Source organism: Spermophilus citellus (genome assembly GCF_964194105.1).
Source record: "Spermophilus citellus genome assembly, chromosome: 18".
Classification (NCBI taxonomy): Eukaryota; Metazoa; Chordata; class Mammalia; order Rodentia; family Sciuridae; genus Spermophilus; species Spermophilus citellus.
This window is the reverse complement of record NC_138200.1, coordinates 56,171,198-56,187,072: the sequence shown is the minus strand read 5'-3', so window position 1 is coordinate 56,187,072 and position 15,875 is coordinate 56,171,198. Positions and strand designations below refer to the sequence as shown.

General features: G+C 44.7%; 1 protein-coding gene across 1 annotated transcript in view; it reads right to left on the bottom strand.

Moving 5' to 3' along the window:
* Positions 1-3,103: 3,103 nt before the first annotated feature.
* The window catches only part of PMFBP1 (polyamine modulated factor 1 binding protein 1), a gene marked incomplete at its 5' end in the record, with an annotated part of 51,564 nt that continues 38,792 nt past the window's right edge, over positions 3,104-15,875 (bottom strand). Inside the window, 11 exons of the mRNA XM_081274695.1 lie at positions 3,104-3,342; positions 3,877-4,085; positions 6,548-6,622; positions 7,152-7,255; positions 7,996-8,163; positions 8,450-8,617; positions 9,251-9,415; positions 13,916-14,053; positions 14,274-14,441; positions 15,003-15,156; positions 15,297-15,486. Of these exons, the coding sequence (XP_081130821.1) occupies positions 3,326-3,342; positions 3,877-4,085; positions 6,548-6,622; positions 7,152-7,255; positions 7,996-8,163; positions 8,450-8,617; positions 9,251-9,415; positions 13,916-14,053; positions 14,274-14,441; positions 15,003-15,156; positions 15,297-15,486 (1,556 nt within the window). The 3' untranslated portion in view covers positions 3,104-3,325. The remainder of the gene's footprint in view (positions 3,343-3,876; positions 4,086-6,547; positions 6,623-7,151; positions 7,256-7,995; positions 8,164-8,449; positions 8,618-9,250; positions 9,416-13,915; positions 14,054-14,273; positions 14,442-15,002; positions 15,157-15,296; positions 15,487-15,875) is intronic.

Below are 15,875 nucleotides of genomic sequence, written 5' to 3'. Positions count from 1 at the left end.
GCCCCAAAATTTGCCATCTTAACTTTTTTTTTTTTTTGTGGTGCTGGGGATTGAACCCAGGGCCTTGTTCATGCGAGGCGAGCATTCTACCAACTGAACTATACCCCAGCCCATCTTAACCATTTTTAAGTGTACAATTCGGTGACCTTAAATATATTCACAATGTTTTATAGCCATAGCCACTCATCCATCTTCAGAAGTTTTTTTTTTTTTTTCCCTCTCTCTCTCCAAGTGTAAAAGAATAGGATTTATTCAAGTGAGAAGAAAAGAAACTGAGTTCTTGCAGGGCGAGAGGGGACTCAATAGGGGTTGCCCAGGTCTTCTCATCTTGTAAAACTGAAACTCTGTACTCATTAAATGTTAACTCCCCGTTTTCCTCTCCCCGGCCCCTGGAAACCACAATTCTTTGTGTCTCTGACTGTGACTACTCTAAGTACCTCACAGAAGTGGACTCATACAGTATTTTTCCTTTTGTGACTTTCACTTACAAAATGTCCTCAAGGTTTGTCCATGTTACAGCATATGCCAGAATTTCCTTCCTTCTTTTTTTTTTTTTTAAAGAGAGAGTGAGAGAGGAGAGAGAGAGAGAGAGAGAGAGAGAGAGAGAGAGAGAGAGAGAATTTTTAATATTTTTATTTTTTAGTTCTCGGTGGACACAACATCTTTGTTGGTATGTGGTGCTGAGGATCGAACCCGGGCCGCACGCATGCCAGGCGAGCGCGCTACCGCTTGAGCCACATCCCCAGCCCCAATTTCCTTCCTTCTTAAGGTTGAATAACATCTACTATATGTATCTACCACATTTTGCTTCTCCATTCATCTGTCCACAGATGCCTGGGTTGCTTCCATGTTTTAGTGATTGTGGATAATGCTGCTGTGAACATGTTATTAGGTCATATGGTAATCTATTCTCAGTTTTTTTGATATGTGTGTGTGTGTGTGTGTGTGTGTGTGTGGGGTGTTGGGAATTAAACAAGGGCCTTATGCATGTACTACCACTGAGCCACATCCCAGTCCATCTTTTTTATTTTTTAAATTTTATTTTATTTTAATCTTTTGTTGTTGTTGTTTACTTATTTATTTTTTTATGTGGTGATGGGGTTGAACCCAAGGCCACATACATGCTAGGCAAGTGCTTTACCACTGAGCTATCTCCCCAGCCTGAATTAATTTCTTTTTAATATCAGAAGTTCAAATTCCTTTTTGGGAACTCATTTCTTTGCTTTATTTCTTAAAGTGTTATAGGTAGGCAACACTCAGCTTCCTGGCCTTCCTTCTATCTATAGAGAAACTGCATTTCTCTGAACCCATCCCCTCTACCCACTCAGGTCTTCTGCTCAGCTGGGCTTTCACAGCCTGATGGCTGGGTGACATATCAATATTCTTCTACCTCTGTGCTCCCCAAAACACACAGCGTGCTTTGTTTGGTATATTTACCCCTCAAGAAGTGTGTCAACTTTGGGAATAAATGCAATATTTATAGAATGTAAAGATTGGAATTTTGGTCAATGTATATGAAGCCTCGTGGAAAATTATAGATAAAATGCCTTTTTTAGTAGACTAAATTGGGGATTTTAGTGACATTGAGCTTTTGTTTGAATAACTGGGCCATGCCTAGGACTAGGAAGCAGTTTCATCAATACCGTATTTTTCAGTCTTAGTTTTCTCTAGAAAATAAACCCTTATTCTAATCCAATTGGAGGGAAATAATCAAAAGAGCTTAAACAGAGAACAACCAGAGAGGGTCATTCCTTACCTCACATGGCACTTCCAAGAACTTGCCCTTCCCACTGGCAGGAGAATCCATGAAACAAATCACTATTAGCAGTGGATTTTCTTGGCCTTTATTTGGCCAGGGAAATGTGGGGCACTAAGGAACCTAACTTGCAGGCTGCTACCCACTTCCTGGTCTGGGGGCCACATGTGGCTAAGATGGCGCCTGGTGATCAGCCAGAAGGTGGTGCTGTGGGTTGTGATGAAAAATGGGACCACCTCTAGGATAGGCCCAGGACTCTTCTCGTGGACAGTTCATGCTTTCCCTTACAGCCCATGGAATGGGCGCACGTGAGCCCTTCCCGCCCCACCGCCCTTTGCTCTGATTGGCTTCTGTACTCTATATTAGCTGTGTGTGCTTCCTCAATAAACGAGCTCCTGCCTTGACTGGTCTCCCTGATGTGTCTGATTGTCCTCCGGCGAGGGAGGGCTGGGTGCGGGCAGTCAGTGGGCCCTCTCCTTTCTTGGCTCGTCCTGGCCGGGGCGTGCTCTCCCTATCTCTCCTGCAGGTCGGGAGGGAATGAGGACTAAAAACCCCGACAGGGAAGGAGTCAAGAATATTGAAAATCATCACCAACCAGTGGGTTTCTTTTTTCACTTTCCCTGACCCTCAGAAATGTAAGCTCTTTTATTCTTTCTCTTACTTTACCGTAGTAGCTATTTGTCTGCGTTACCTCTAGACTAGAAATATACATTCTAGACACGTACTCAGTTTAACAAAATCCACAATAAAATACTTTAGCTGTCCTTGGAGTTTGTGATAATGGAATTTTACTTGTATTGAGGTGGCTAGGGAGAAAAATAAAATTGTTAAAAGGAGGAATGTAATATGGTGGCTTCCAGGGAGGAAGCAGATGGCTTGCTCTTGCTCCCTGACTTGGAAAATTCATCACTTTTTTCTCTTTACTTTCTTTTGGGTCTCAGGATTACTTTCCTTTTTGGAAAAAAAGTTTTTTTTTTTTTTTTTTCTATTTAAAATTCCAGACAGAGGGGCTGGGATTGTGGCTCAGAGGTAGAGTGCTTGCCTACATGCGTGAGGCACTGGGTTTGATCCTCAGCACCACATAAATATAAAAATAAAGACATTGTGTCCACCTATAACTAAAAAATAAATATTCAAAAAAAATTCCAGACAGAGAGAGAAAGAAAAAACAAGAGCTAATTCAGCTCTTGTTGACTTAAAGATTAGTCCAGGCAATCTGAAAGCTTGCTTTGGGAATGGTAGCTCCCTTACATAAGTGAAAGAGACCAGTCTCCTTTAGGATCCAGAGAAAACAGGGATGAGCATGTTGCCAAGACACCAAGCACTCACCCAGGCTGCTGTGCACATCTCTTTATTTCAGAATTTGGACCTGGAGGTGGAAGTATGGTTCCTAGGCTTACTCCACTTCAGGAAAGTGGACAAAACTCAACAAAATGTTAGCATCTTGCAAAATAAGCCAGGGCCTTAACATATTTCTGTAAGAGCTAATCCAGGCCAAAAGAGAGGGTTAGGAACTCACTGTCTTCTGCAAACGTGCGTGGAAATGATGCTCAGGGCAAGGTGCTGATTTTAGCAATATGAGGAACCTGAGGAACAGGGAGGAAAAGGACAGTTTGATTTGAGAAGAAACAAATGAGGTGATTCCTCAAGGACTGACTGGCCTCAGGGTCCGGCAGCTCTGTTGGTGGTGCCTTCTTCCCTCTGGGGCCACATGGAGTTTTTGAGACGGTAGGGCTGAGTAGGGAACTGGGGTGCTCTGGGGGATTTCCATTTGCATGACTGGAGGAAGGTACCTGTTCTCCCTTCCTCTACACTCCCCCAAAGGAACCGAGTCAGGGGAGGGAAGGGGTCTAGTATGTGATGTACTTGGATATCATCAAAATTCTTAGGTCAGAATGAGTCTTAATTTGCCTCTTCCATCATCAGAAGTGGAGACCGTTATCACCGGTTCAGGTTAACTAAGCAAATGAACCGAGGTCTTGAGGAACCTGTCTTCTTCTCCCTATGTGAATTCCCATCTGATGATCTTTGAAAAAATAACATCACACTGTTGTTGTTTTGGCACATGGGACTAAGAAAGAAGACCTAACACAGTAGCAAGAGACAAATGGCAGACGCACCTGGGCAGTGAGGCATCCCAATGATCTTGGTGATGTCCACTTTTGGGCCCATTAGGCCACACATTTTCCCTCGCTGTGTGGGCTCCAGTTTGCTGGGGCCTAGGGCTTTGGTGCACATCTTTGAGTTCCCGGCCAATATCTGCTCCTCTATCTCATTCTTCAGCTTCTTGTTTTCCTGCTGCAGATGGACCATCACATTGTGCAGGTGACTGTGAAAAGGAGAGGGAGGGGCATGTGGGTATTTGGACTGCGTGACTTGCTTGGTTCCTTGCTGGAAAGAACCGATAAGGGTGTCACAGGAAGGAAGGCGCGAAGACACAGGGCCTCTCAGAGCTGGGTTTCTAAGTACACACTCTGGAAATGGAGGCCTGTGTGTGTCCCTTGAAAGAAATCCAGGTCTGGGGTTGGGAAGGATGACCCTGAACTAGGACTCCTGACTCCCTCTCTTAGCTGTGGATCCTTTGCCTTTTCTGTTCAATGGGGAAAATCAACTCTGACCTGCCTGTTGGGGTTCATGGAAAGATCCAGTTGGACAAATGGTAGAAATCTGAAGAGCCAGAAGGCTCTTCTGAACAATTATGATCACGTGTCCTTGGGTTCTCATGACTGTGCCTGGGCAACACTCACACATTACAACGCCAAAGCCCCAGTTTTCTCAGCCTCCCTTTGCTTAAGAACAGGGAGCACAGGGACTTGTGGTCCTGTTGAGAATTCAGACAAATTCCTTACTCCCATTTCACAAATGAGGAAGAGGAGGCTGTGAGGTAGGTGAAGGGAAAATAATTTAGCCTATTTCTCATGGATCAAAAAAATGGCAGCTATTATCAATAGTTGCATTTCTCTGAATTAATGTTGAGAACAGTGGATCACAATGGGTTCTGAAACAGGACTTCTGGAGTTGGAATTCTGGTTCTGCCACTTGCCGGCAGAGGCAAGTGACTGAACCTTTCAGTTCCTCTCTTTGCTCATCTGTAAATGGTGCAATACCTACAGATAGTCCCTGACTTGTAATGGTTTGACTTAACAATTTTCTTTTCTTTACAATGGTGTCAAAACCATACATGTTCAAGTAGAAATCCTACTTAGAACTGGGCGTTTGGATCTTTTTCTGGGCTGGCGATATGCAATACAATGCTTCCTCTTCAGATGCTGGCCAAAGCCGCACATTACAGCTCCCAGGCAGCCACATGATCATGAGGGGAGGCAAATGAAGCTCTGCCGGGTACTGCGATGTCGAGTCTGGTAGGTTGGGGGCACTGGATGCATTTTTGACTTATTAATATTTTAACTTCTAATGGGTTTATTCAGACATAACTCCACCTCAAGCTAGGAGCAGCTGCTTGCTGAATTCATGGGGTTGTAGGAAAATGAACATGTGCAGCACTTAGAACAGTGCATTGAATGTGCAGAACAAGAAATATTAGTTGAGCTAGTAAGATTCGTTTTTTTTTTTTTTTTTCAAATAGGATCAGGCAAATTCTTGACTCCTTTGTGAAATAAGACTTTGGCAACTTGACACTGTCTAAGAAAAGCCTGAAGTTATTGGCTAGTTTTCAGATTCTGACAACTTTTCTTTTGTAAAATCCCCTCAGGAATGTTTTTGTCCAGTAAAGAATGTCCTGGTTCTTTCTAGAGGAAACTGAATAGTGAATCCTCAGCCTCTTCTCTGAGCCTATGCTCCACCCTCTTGCTGTCCACAAGTCTTAAGCCACCTCTTTCTGTTGCTCCCCACTCCCCCAGGCTGGATGACAAAGGCCTTTGTCCCCTGGCTCACTCCCACTCTCCCTGGTGCCCTATAGCCAGGCCAGCATCCCTGATGCCTTCAACATTCCATACAGCCAGTCCAAGTCCTGGCCTTTTGGGTCCTTGAACTATGTGGTCTTGTCCTTCACCTCAAACCCCCCCCCCTCCCCCGCCTAAAATCAAAGCCAGAGACCGAGCTTTGTGACTTGGAGCCATGAATGGGTTCCAGGAATGCTGCAGCCCAATGCCCTCCAGTCCTGGGGTAGGGTTTAGGGCAGCTGCTGCTCAGTCAACTTTGGGCAAAGCAGGCTCACCCCGGGCCCTCCCAGCATGCCTGGCAAAAGCTCAGGGAGCAGTGTCCAGGGCTTGTCCTCGCCTGTCACTTTACCACTGCCCACATCTCAGTTTTAGACGTTAACTCCTTCACCTCTCAGCTTGAAGTTCTTATACTCACTCTCGGCAGACCTAGCTTTGACCTGAAGGTGAAGCAAGACCACAGGGGAGAGTGGAGCCCCAGGTACAAGGGACCTATGTCCCTGATGGCCAGGAGGAAGAGCGGATCCCCCAACTGGGGCCGTGCACCTCAGACCATCCCACGAAGGCCTGTCTGTCTGGACTTCTCCATGGGGGAATCTCTTTACATCAGCTCAGCCCCACCCAGCCGCCTTTCAATTCCAGTTCCCTTCTCAGCGTTCTCGCCTTGGAGAATCACAAAGGTGAGGGAGGAAGGAGCACGAAGATTATGAAACCTCTGGTGAGAGGATGAAGGCCCGTGCAGCCCAGTGATGTGCCCAGTGTCACAGAGATGCAGGTTCCGGACTCAAGGGGCCTTCCACATTACCAAGCCTTTCCTTATCCACATAAAATGATAAGGCCAGCCCTTCTCATAAGGTCCCAGGGAGCAGCCAGGGTGGTGTGGGTGGCTTACTCCTTTTCACCAGTCAGCTTGGCGATGTACTTGACCTGCTCACGGAGCTTGTTTCCTAGTTTCTCGTTGGCGATCCTGTAATAAAATCCACAATGGGAAAGAGTGGCTGGTTCCCCGGCCTCCAATGAGCAAGGGCACAGGCTGGCGGGGTGGGGCACTGGGTTCTCTCAGCAAGGCTTCTACTGGATCCCAGAGCCCCATGCATCATCCTGTCCCCAGAGCTAGAGTCTTCCTAGCACCTGGCAACTAAGAGGACTCTCTGTACTTAAGTGCTGTGCAGAGTCACTGTGATCCCCAGGGGCGGTCAAAGGAATGAGTTTAAGGGATCCAGGTGAAGCCAGATACCAAGTGGGAAGAGAAAACCTCAGCATCCCTTCAATCTTGACTCTGCCCTATTCCTAAGTCATCAGGACTTTCCTAACTTTCTCTAAGAGCTGGGCCCCCTCCATCTTATTCCCAACCCTTGGGTGTGGGCTGAGACTCCATCAGTTTCCAGTGACAGCGGGGGGGTGGGGTGGGGTGGGGGGTGTGACTTGGCACTTAGGTGCTTCCTCAGCTCAGCCTAGGCCCTGGGACCTGCCTCACTTTTCTCTTTCTTACTTACTTCTGCTCTTTTGCCCACTGTTCCATGTTGCACATAATCTGGTCGTTCTCTCGGTGGAGCCTACACGGGTCTTTGGGCACAGACCGCTGGGACAGGCAGCAGGGCTTCCATAAAAGAAGAAAATGAGACAGTAAGAGATGGGATCAGGGCCAAAACACTTCCTTTTCCCCAAGCCAGGTCCCTTCTCTCTTCCTGGGAGAAGAAAAATCAACTCTGCTGTCTAACCAGAGACCACAGTTGCCACAGCAGGACATTCACCTCCAGCTGCATTCTGCACAGAGGTGACACCTGGGAGGGGGCACCATTTAGGGTGCTCATTTACAGCAGAGACCATACATCTGTACACTCAAAGTAATGGTTTTCAGGCCAAAGGCATTGAAGTGACCTGTCCTAGAAAAGCAGTATATTTTAACAGATAGGGAAAAATATCTGGAGGAAGACATGGTTTCTTTCTAATTTTAACAAAGGCTTTGTAGCCACCTCAGAATGTCTTGAGGTCTCCTGCCGTGACCTTCACTGCTCAGGGAGCTGGGCAGGGGGCATGTTCAGTTAGCCAATTCTACAGGGTTGGGCCATGAGGCTGCTTGGATGTACTCTGGAAGGGGACTTCCCAGGAGGTCGTCTGAGTCAGGGGTGTCTGATGTACTTGAGTCGGGAATGGGGTCCATACCTCCCTAGCAATGAAGCCACCAACATAGGTGGTGGCCCTGGAGGACCCAGCCCTTGCTTCGTGCTAATGGAGGTAAGTGGGGTTCCTTTCATTTCTCCCAGCACCCCCACCTCACCGAGGGCTGCCTTGTTGGGGTGGACTGAGAGGAAGTGGCAGAAGCCAAGCAGTGCCCACCTCCTTATCGTCTGCGAGGAGGTTCTCCTTCAGCGTGGTCATCTCCTCCTGGAACTCCCTGAGCTGCATCTCTTTGGCTGCCAGCATCTTGAGGTCGTTCTGGTGCTGTTTCTGCCACTGCAGCACCTGGTTGCTCATCTCCTCTAGCTTCTTGTCGAAGGCGTGCACCTACTCAGGAATGCAAAGTGAGGAGGGGGACCCCAGAGGACCCCAAAGACGGCCAGAGGGTGCCTTTCCAGCCTTGAGAGACTTGTTGGGGTATTTTATTTCCAGCGGCCAGCAGAGGGCACCCCTGCTCTGATCTTTGCCGCCTCTGCCTAAAGTTCCAGGAGCCAAGAAAATAGAGGGAACCCATTAGCCAAAGGGCATGCTTAGCGCTAAACAATTCTGGATGCGAACTGTGACCTTGTGGACTCCTAACGGGAGGCGGCTTGAGCGCCAGGCTTCTCCTCACCTCTAGCTCGCTCTGCTGGTGGAAGCCCTGCAGTTTTTTTAATTCCACATTGAGCTTTTTCATCCTCTCCTCATAAGCAACGATTTCATCCTCCAGGTGAGCTTTCTTGTCTTGGGCCTGTAACAAGCTTCGCTGCAGGTTCTTTGTCTCGGAGGTCACTTGATTGAGCTTCCGGTAAAGACAAAGGGATGAGAGTGGCCATCAGGACCCTCTGGCCCTCTCTGCTGAGTCCTGAATGGAAAAGGGTTCCAGTCCCTCCCTGTCCTCTGCCCAGGGTGGTGCAGATGGGTCCCTTACCTAGTGTTCCAGAGAGGGGTGGGAAGTGACACTGGTTAGTGTTCTGAAGCCCTCTCCTCAGCCCTCCATCCCACCCCCCATTTCTTTCTTTTTTTTGGGGGGGGGCGGTACCAGGGATTGAACTCAGGGGCCCATTGACCACTGAGCCACATCCCCAGCCCTATTTTGTATTTTATTTAGCGCCTCGCTAAATTGCTGAGGCTGGCTTTGCCTCATTTCTCCTCTTCCCAGTCTTTTGGCTGGATCTGGAGGCATGCTTAGCACAGGGATGAGCACCAATTTCCCTGACAATCCTGGCATTGGGAAAACCTTGCCCCAAGTCATCCCTGAGGAGAAAGACTTGTTAGACTTGGCCTCCATCTTTTTCTGTCCCCTCAAAATAAAAGACACCCTTAGAGGAAGCAATCCTTCTCTGGACAGAGAGCCTGACCCAGGCAAGGGTTTGCAATGCCCTGAGGAGAGCCAGTTGTGCAGGAAACTGGGGATGAGAAGGTGTGGCCTCACCTTCTCCAGGGCTTGCGTCAGGTCATCCTGGCAGGTGGTTGACTTCCGGCATAAGTTATCGTAGATTTCTTTAGCCACCATGGTCTGCATGCAGTGCTTCTCCTTCTGCAACGCCTTGTCCAGCTGGGCTTGCAGATTCGCTATGGCATCCTTGTGTTGGGCCATCTATAGGGAGTGAGAGCATCACGGTCAGGTTCTAGCTCCTAGAGGTGCCCTCTAGGACAGGGGCTGGGCTCTTCTCTCTGCAGTAACCTGCAGAACAGTCTGTGTTAAGGTCCAAAGGCAGAGGTGTCTCTCCAGGCTCTTCTGCACCCCTCCCCCCACATTTCCTCCTTTGAGTTAGTATGCCCTCCAAATACAAGAAGTGCCGGAAGTACTAGGGTGTGATATGCCAAATATGCAAAAAGTCCCTTCCCCAGATTCTGCAGCCTTTGATAAACACCTAGAATCCAATTCTAGGTTAGTCTTTTTTTTTTTTTTTTAATGATATCGGGGATTGAACCCAGGGGTACTTTTAACCAATACTTTTTTATATTTTAGAGATAGTGTCTTGCTGAATTAGTGCTCAGGGCCTCACTAAGTTGCTGAGGCTGGCTTTGAATTTGCAATCATCCTGCCTCAGCCTCTTGAGCTGCTGGAATGAAGTTTTTCAGATGGAATTTTGAGTATCATCAACTCTAGAAATCAGCGAGATGAAGAGCATTATATTGGACTTCTAATTCTATGTTTTACATGTCCTGGTGGTGAAACTGTTCCTAAAGATAAAATAATTTGGTTTTCTAGAAACTGAAGCACATTTTTTTTTCTGGGGTTTTCCAAAAAAATGTGGAGTCAGCTGGGTCTTCCCAGTAACCTAGAGAAGTCATTAGGGAAATATAGTTCAGAGTGTTTGATAAGTGGTGGCTGAACTGAGAAATGTCACAATGAAGTTGAGATAGCAGAAAGAAGGGTGGTCAAAAAAATCATGGTGATGCTAGAAGCCAAAATGGAAGCTTTGCTAACATGAGTAATTTAACGTATAAAAAGATGCTAAAAACTGACATGTAAATTATAGAATCAAGGAGTTCTAATGAAAGTTCTAACATAAGACCTACATTCTCTCCTGCCAAAGGCAGGCTATATATAGGTATAAATGGCTTTAGAGGTGCATTACATTAAGTCATCCCCAAATCTTTTTTTTTTTCTCTTAGTTATTCCATCAGCAAGTCTGGTCGGTCTTGCCACTAAGTGCCTCACTGACACCACTCTAGCCTGGACAGGAATAGCTCCCTAACTCTGGCCTCCTTTGTTCCATACCAACTCCTTTCCAATCCATGATTGTGTGCCTGACTTCTGTTCTTTGGTATTCTAGTACACCTGTATCCTAAGCTGGTCACAAATACACAGAAACATACTCTTTCTTGCTTCATCTCCAGTAACTGTTCAATGTGTGAAGTTTGTACACGCATGCACACACACACACACACACACACACACACACACGAATGTATTTTTGGGGACATAAGACCTTCATTTATTTATTTTTATATGGTACTGAGAGTTAAACCCAGTGCCTCACACTTTCTAAGCAAGCACTCTACCACTGAGCCACAACCCCAGCCCTAGAGTTATATTTTGAAAACTGAAATCAGATTGAATCATCTATCTTATCCCTTTGAGGAAATATCATCAGATTAAGACCTATATGAGGGGCTGGGGATGTGGCTCAAGTGGTAGCGTGCTTGCCTGGCATGCGCGGGGTGCTGGGTTCGATCCTCAGCACCACATAAAAATAAAATAAAGATGCTGTGTCCACCGAAAACTAAAAAATAAATATTAAAAAATTCTCTCTCTCTCTCTTAAAAAAGAAAAAAAGACCTATATGAACATAAAACCCCAAATTTCTTAATAAAAGCTATAACGTCTGCCCCTGTCTAATTTTCTAATCTGATCATATACCAGTATTTCCCTTAATCAATACACTTCAGTAATATTGGCCTTATTTCACCAAGAGTGTCCCAAGTGCCAAGTGTGTATTAAATTGATACATGACACACATTCAGGATTTATACTAGAAATGCAAGGAGGGGACCAAAATAGGATCAGTTAATTAATTCACCAGATTTGAAAAGAAAAATATGATCATCTTGTTGGCTTTAAAAAAAGGACTTAAGAAAATTCTACATCTACTGCTAAAAACTTTTAGTAACTGAAGAATCAAAGAAACTTTATAAAGGATAGCAATAAGAAACCTACAAGGGTATCATACTAAAACAAGTGCATTCCTTTAAAGTTAAGAAAGAAAAAGATGCCTGCTAACAGGGTTGCTGTTGACCATCATACGGAAGGTACTGACTGTCCAGTGCAAGAAAAATCAATATACATATTACAAAGAAATATTTATAAAACTGTTGTTTGCAAATGACATCATTATCTACTTAGAAAAATTCATGAGAATCAAGTGAAAAACTATTACAAATTATAAGTGAGCTTAATAAGATGTCCAAATTCAGAATCAATATATAAAAGTGAAAGGATAAAAAAGCATATTTGGGCAAGAACTCAATTGTATTTTGCAAAATGGATCCATTTGTAGAAAAAGCTGGTGATTGTTGTTTTTGGCTTTCTTCTGAGATAAAAATGAATAATTGCCACTTCTGTCTACACTTGGTCCATGTCAAATTTATTTCTTATTTGAAGAGATTACTACTGTCTCTAACTCTAATTTTTGGATTAATAATTTGGCCTGCAATTTTCATTCAGAAACTAGCATGCTTCCTTCTGTTGTACTCTAGGCTGGGCTTGGACTCCGTATTATGTACTTCTGGAAAAAGCTATGCTGTAACTATACCTTAAAAAGGGGATTAAATTTCTCTTCCTAAGTTATCTAATCAGAAATGCCTGTGCATCTCTAATTTCTGGCAAAGCTGGGTCTCCAAAAAAGAAATTATCATTTTAGAACTGCTTATGGCATTAAGTATAAATAGGTCATTCCAGTTTTTGATAAAATGAAATCCAAAAATTTTATTGTGTCACATAGAAAATTAGTGACAGTACTATAATTGAAGTAGATCCTGAGACAAGAATTTGAAAGCAGACAATTTATTTAAGAGGCAATACCACCAGTAGAGAAATGGGTAGGCGATAAGGAAAAAAAAAAAAAAGAAACTAAAAACTAAAAATAGGAAACTATACAATCTCTATTAGTTAACAGGTTTTTGTTGTGCCAATTTTAGGGGAAATGTTGAGGCTGGGAAACTACTATATGTATAGCCACGTGACAGGATGAATCATCTATAGATTTCCAGAGGATAGTTTGCCTATATTAAAGTGACTTCAATTCTGGTCACATCAAAGTTGTTCAGTTTTATTTAGATGATATATAGGTAGACTATTTGGATACAAATCCAAAGACATGTTTTGTATTTCAGAGAAACAAATGTTGATTGTGCAAACTGTCCTACCAAGAAAAGGTGAATGAACTTTCCTATTAACAGTAATAAAGTATATAATGTAGTGGAAAAATACACTACGTCAAATACATTACAAGGATTCTATGATATATTGTCTTGTTTTCAGATGGGGAATTTTAATATCAATATATGGAATATTGATTAAAGGAAGTGCATTTTAGAAAGCAAAACGAATCCTATTTCTAATGGCTATTTCAATTGCTTCAATGAGTCTACCGTATGTGGGGTGTGCCTTTAGAAAAGTTGAACATTCTTACAAATCACAAAAGAAAAATCTTCCTGTTCAAGGAATTCTGAAATGAGTGCTTTGGCTTCCAAATGTACATGGAAATTTTTTGGCAAATGTGACAACGGGCCCATATAGTCAGTGTCCCTTTATGTTCAGAGATGTAGGTGGCTTGTGGTTATAGTGTAGCTCAGATGTACAACTTTTCCATAATTACAGAAAGGCAGAAACTTCTATTGGACAGTGCCATCCTTAGGAGAGTCATACTATTTTAAGTTTTTAAACAGATTATGAAGGAGTAAGATCTGCTTGGTCCTTCATTTGTAACCCAAGTGACTATCTCCCAGGGCACTACATATTTTTTTTCTTGCCCAGAACGATGGAATGAACTCAGTTGGGAAAGTAGTGCTGCTCGTTGATGAAGAGAGTGGGTGTTGGAGCTGGGTGGCCCAGGTTCAAACTCAGGCTCATCCCACCACTCCCTGCTTGGTGCCTTTGGGCCTCAGGCTTTTTTTTCATTTGGAAATGGGGGATCACAGTAATGTATACCTTGCTGAGATGGAAGGTATGTGAAGGGCTTACGCAGACATTAAATTAATGATGACTAAACTCAAAGCACAGGGCCTAGCATGTCAGATGCCACTTATTTTTACTCATGCAATGAAAAATCCGCTTGCACCCTGTTTTTGTGCTTTGCCACGATTTTGGAAGTGTTCCCTAGCAAATTGCCCTAAACGACTAAGTCACCCAACTCTGGTCTAAATTGTGGTATCGGAAGACTGGATGCTGCAACCCAGCAAGTTTGGGGGCTCCACTAAGTAGGAAATAAAACCTTCCACGGAGGAAGAAACATGTGTTGGCTTCAGAAACCAGGTCCTGAAGCGTTAACCCACTTCAAGCCTCAGGTGCCAGAGGTGCACAGTTGGCTGAGCCTGTTTGTGGTCTTGCTGTGGAATAGAGAGAGGGGTGGGGTTCCCATCTACTTACCTCTAAGTTGAGCTCCTCGATGAGTTGCTGGGAGGCGTTGTACTTGCTGAGAGAAACTTCCAGCTGCGTAGCACATTGCTTCAGCTCTTCTTGGAGATTTCCTTTCTCCTCCTCCTGTTTCCTCAAATTTTCTCTCAACTGGTCACCCATTAAAGAGCAAAGCCCCAGAAAGATGTGTGAACCACTCTCAAAGCTCCCTCCTCCTTCTCTTCCCAAGGTTCCCTTCTCTGCCCTGTGGCTTTCCTACTCTGTCTCCTAAGCTCTGAGCACCCATGGCCTCTGTATCCATCCTGACCCAGCTCCATCCACATCCATCCTGGGATTTGGGACCCAACCCTATCTACATTCTCCTTCTCACCATCTTTTCCTTCTTTTTATCTTCCTGTCTCAGAGCCTCAATTTCATCCTCCAAAAACTTCTCGTTTTCTTTGCTCTTTTTCAGCTGCTCCAGTTTGTCCTTCAGTGTCTGTGTTAGGTCTGGTATCTCCTCTTCTAGCTTGTTTTTGGCACCTAATAGGTCCCTGTTCTGAGAACATAAAGACTGGGCTGGAAGACAGCCTTGCACTATATCGTATTTGGGAAAAGATACGCAGACAGTTGCACCCAGGACGGTCCCTTAGTTTGATAGCATATATAACAAAAAAGTCTGCTTCGGTGCTCTGCAACATTTCTTCTTTGTTTAATTAGATAGACCAATTAATTTTATTTATAGATCCAATTCCCACTGTGCCAGCCTTCTCTCCCACTTATTCTCTAAATCTTTTCACATAAAAACCTCTTTGAATAAAGTTTTAAACAATCATAGAAAAGCATAAAAAGAATAATTCAGAGATCGAAGACTTTAAATTGGCTGACAAGGATAGCCTTTGGATCCTAGTAAGAACAACACTGTTCCTTGATTATTTTTGAGCCTAACCCTTGAAAACACTTATAACTCATGATGGGAACTGGTGACTGAGAGCATTCTAACATAAATTCTGGATAATTCGTTTGCATGGGTTGATGGCAACATCTTCTTAAATAAGGACCAATATGTTTAATCTTCAGCAGGGCAGACCTTGGTGTCGGCTGCCTGCTTGCTGCCTACCTGGTACTGAACAAGTTTGACCTGGTCCTGCATGTCATTTAATTTCTGGTCCTGCTCTTCTGCTGCCTTCTGCAACTGCTTCTTTTCCTTGTCTGAGTTTTCCAGCTTCCCCAGGGTATCAGAGAGGTTTGAGGTCAGCTCATCTATCTGTTTCCTAAAGCAAAGGGACAACAGTCCTGTGTTGTTGGACTATGGAGCTGGCCCCATGGGGAGTCTCTGATGTCCCACCCCTGGTGGCCGCCCACAGTGATTGGCTCACAGGGACAGGGTTCTCTGGAGGTGAGCAGAAGGTACCTGTTGCTTGCCAGCTCCTCTCCAGCTGCTACGGATTCCGCCTGCAGCCTCTGCACCTCTCTCTGTAGATCCTGGATGGTGTCTGCTTTCTGCTGGTCTAGATAAATGCAGTCCTGCAGCTTCCTCTGGGTATCCTCCAGAGTGTTCCCCGCCTGCAAGGCCTCTTCCTTGTACTGGGCTGCTTGCTGAGCTGCAGAAACCAGGAGACAAGCTGAGGGCATGTCCACGGGAGGAGGAGTGTATGTCAAGAGCAGACTCTCAAATAAGACTGGCTAGGAAGTCTGTTCTTTCATTTTGTGACCTACTTCAATTCCCAATCTGTCCTCACTTCTTTCCATTTCATTATTGGTCCTAAAGAGCTCTGTTCAATTATCTGACTTCAACCACTCTCTAGCCAGAAGCTCTTCGGGACTAAAATGAAATAAATTGGTTAGAAATGGCTCAGTATGTCCTGTGTGACTCATCTTATCCTAAGGGACAAATCCCAACCTGCATGGAGTTTAGTCTGGCGAGGGAGGCATAGCCAGCCCACCTGTCATGGAGAACAGTGAAATATTATTTATTTTTGGTGCTGGGCAT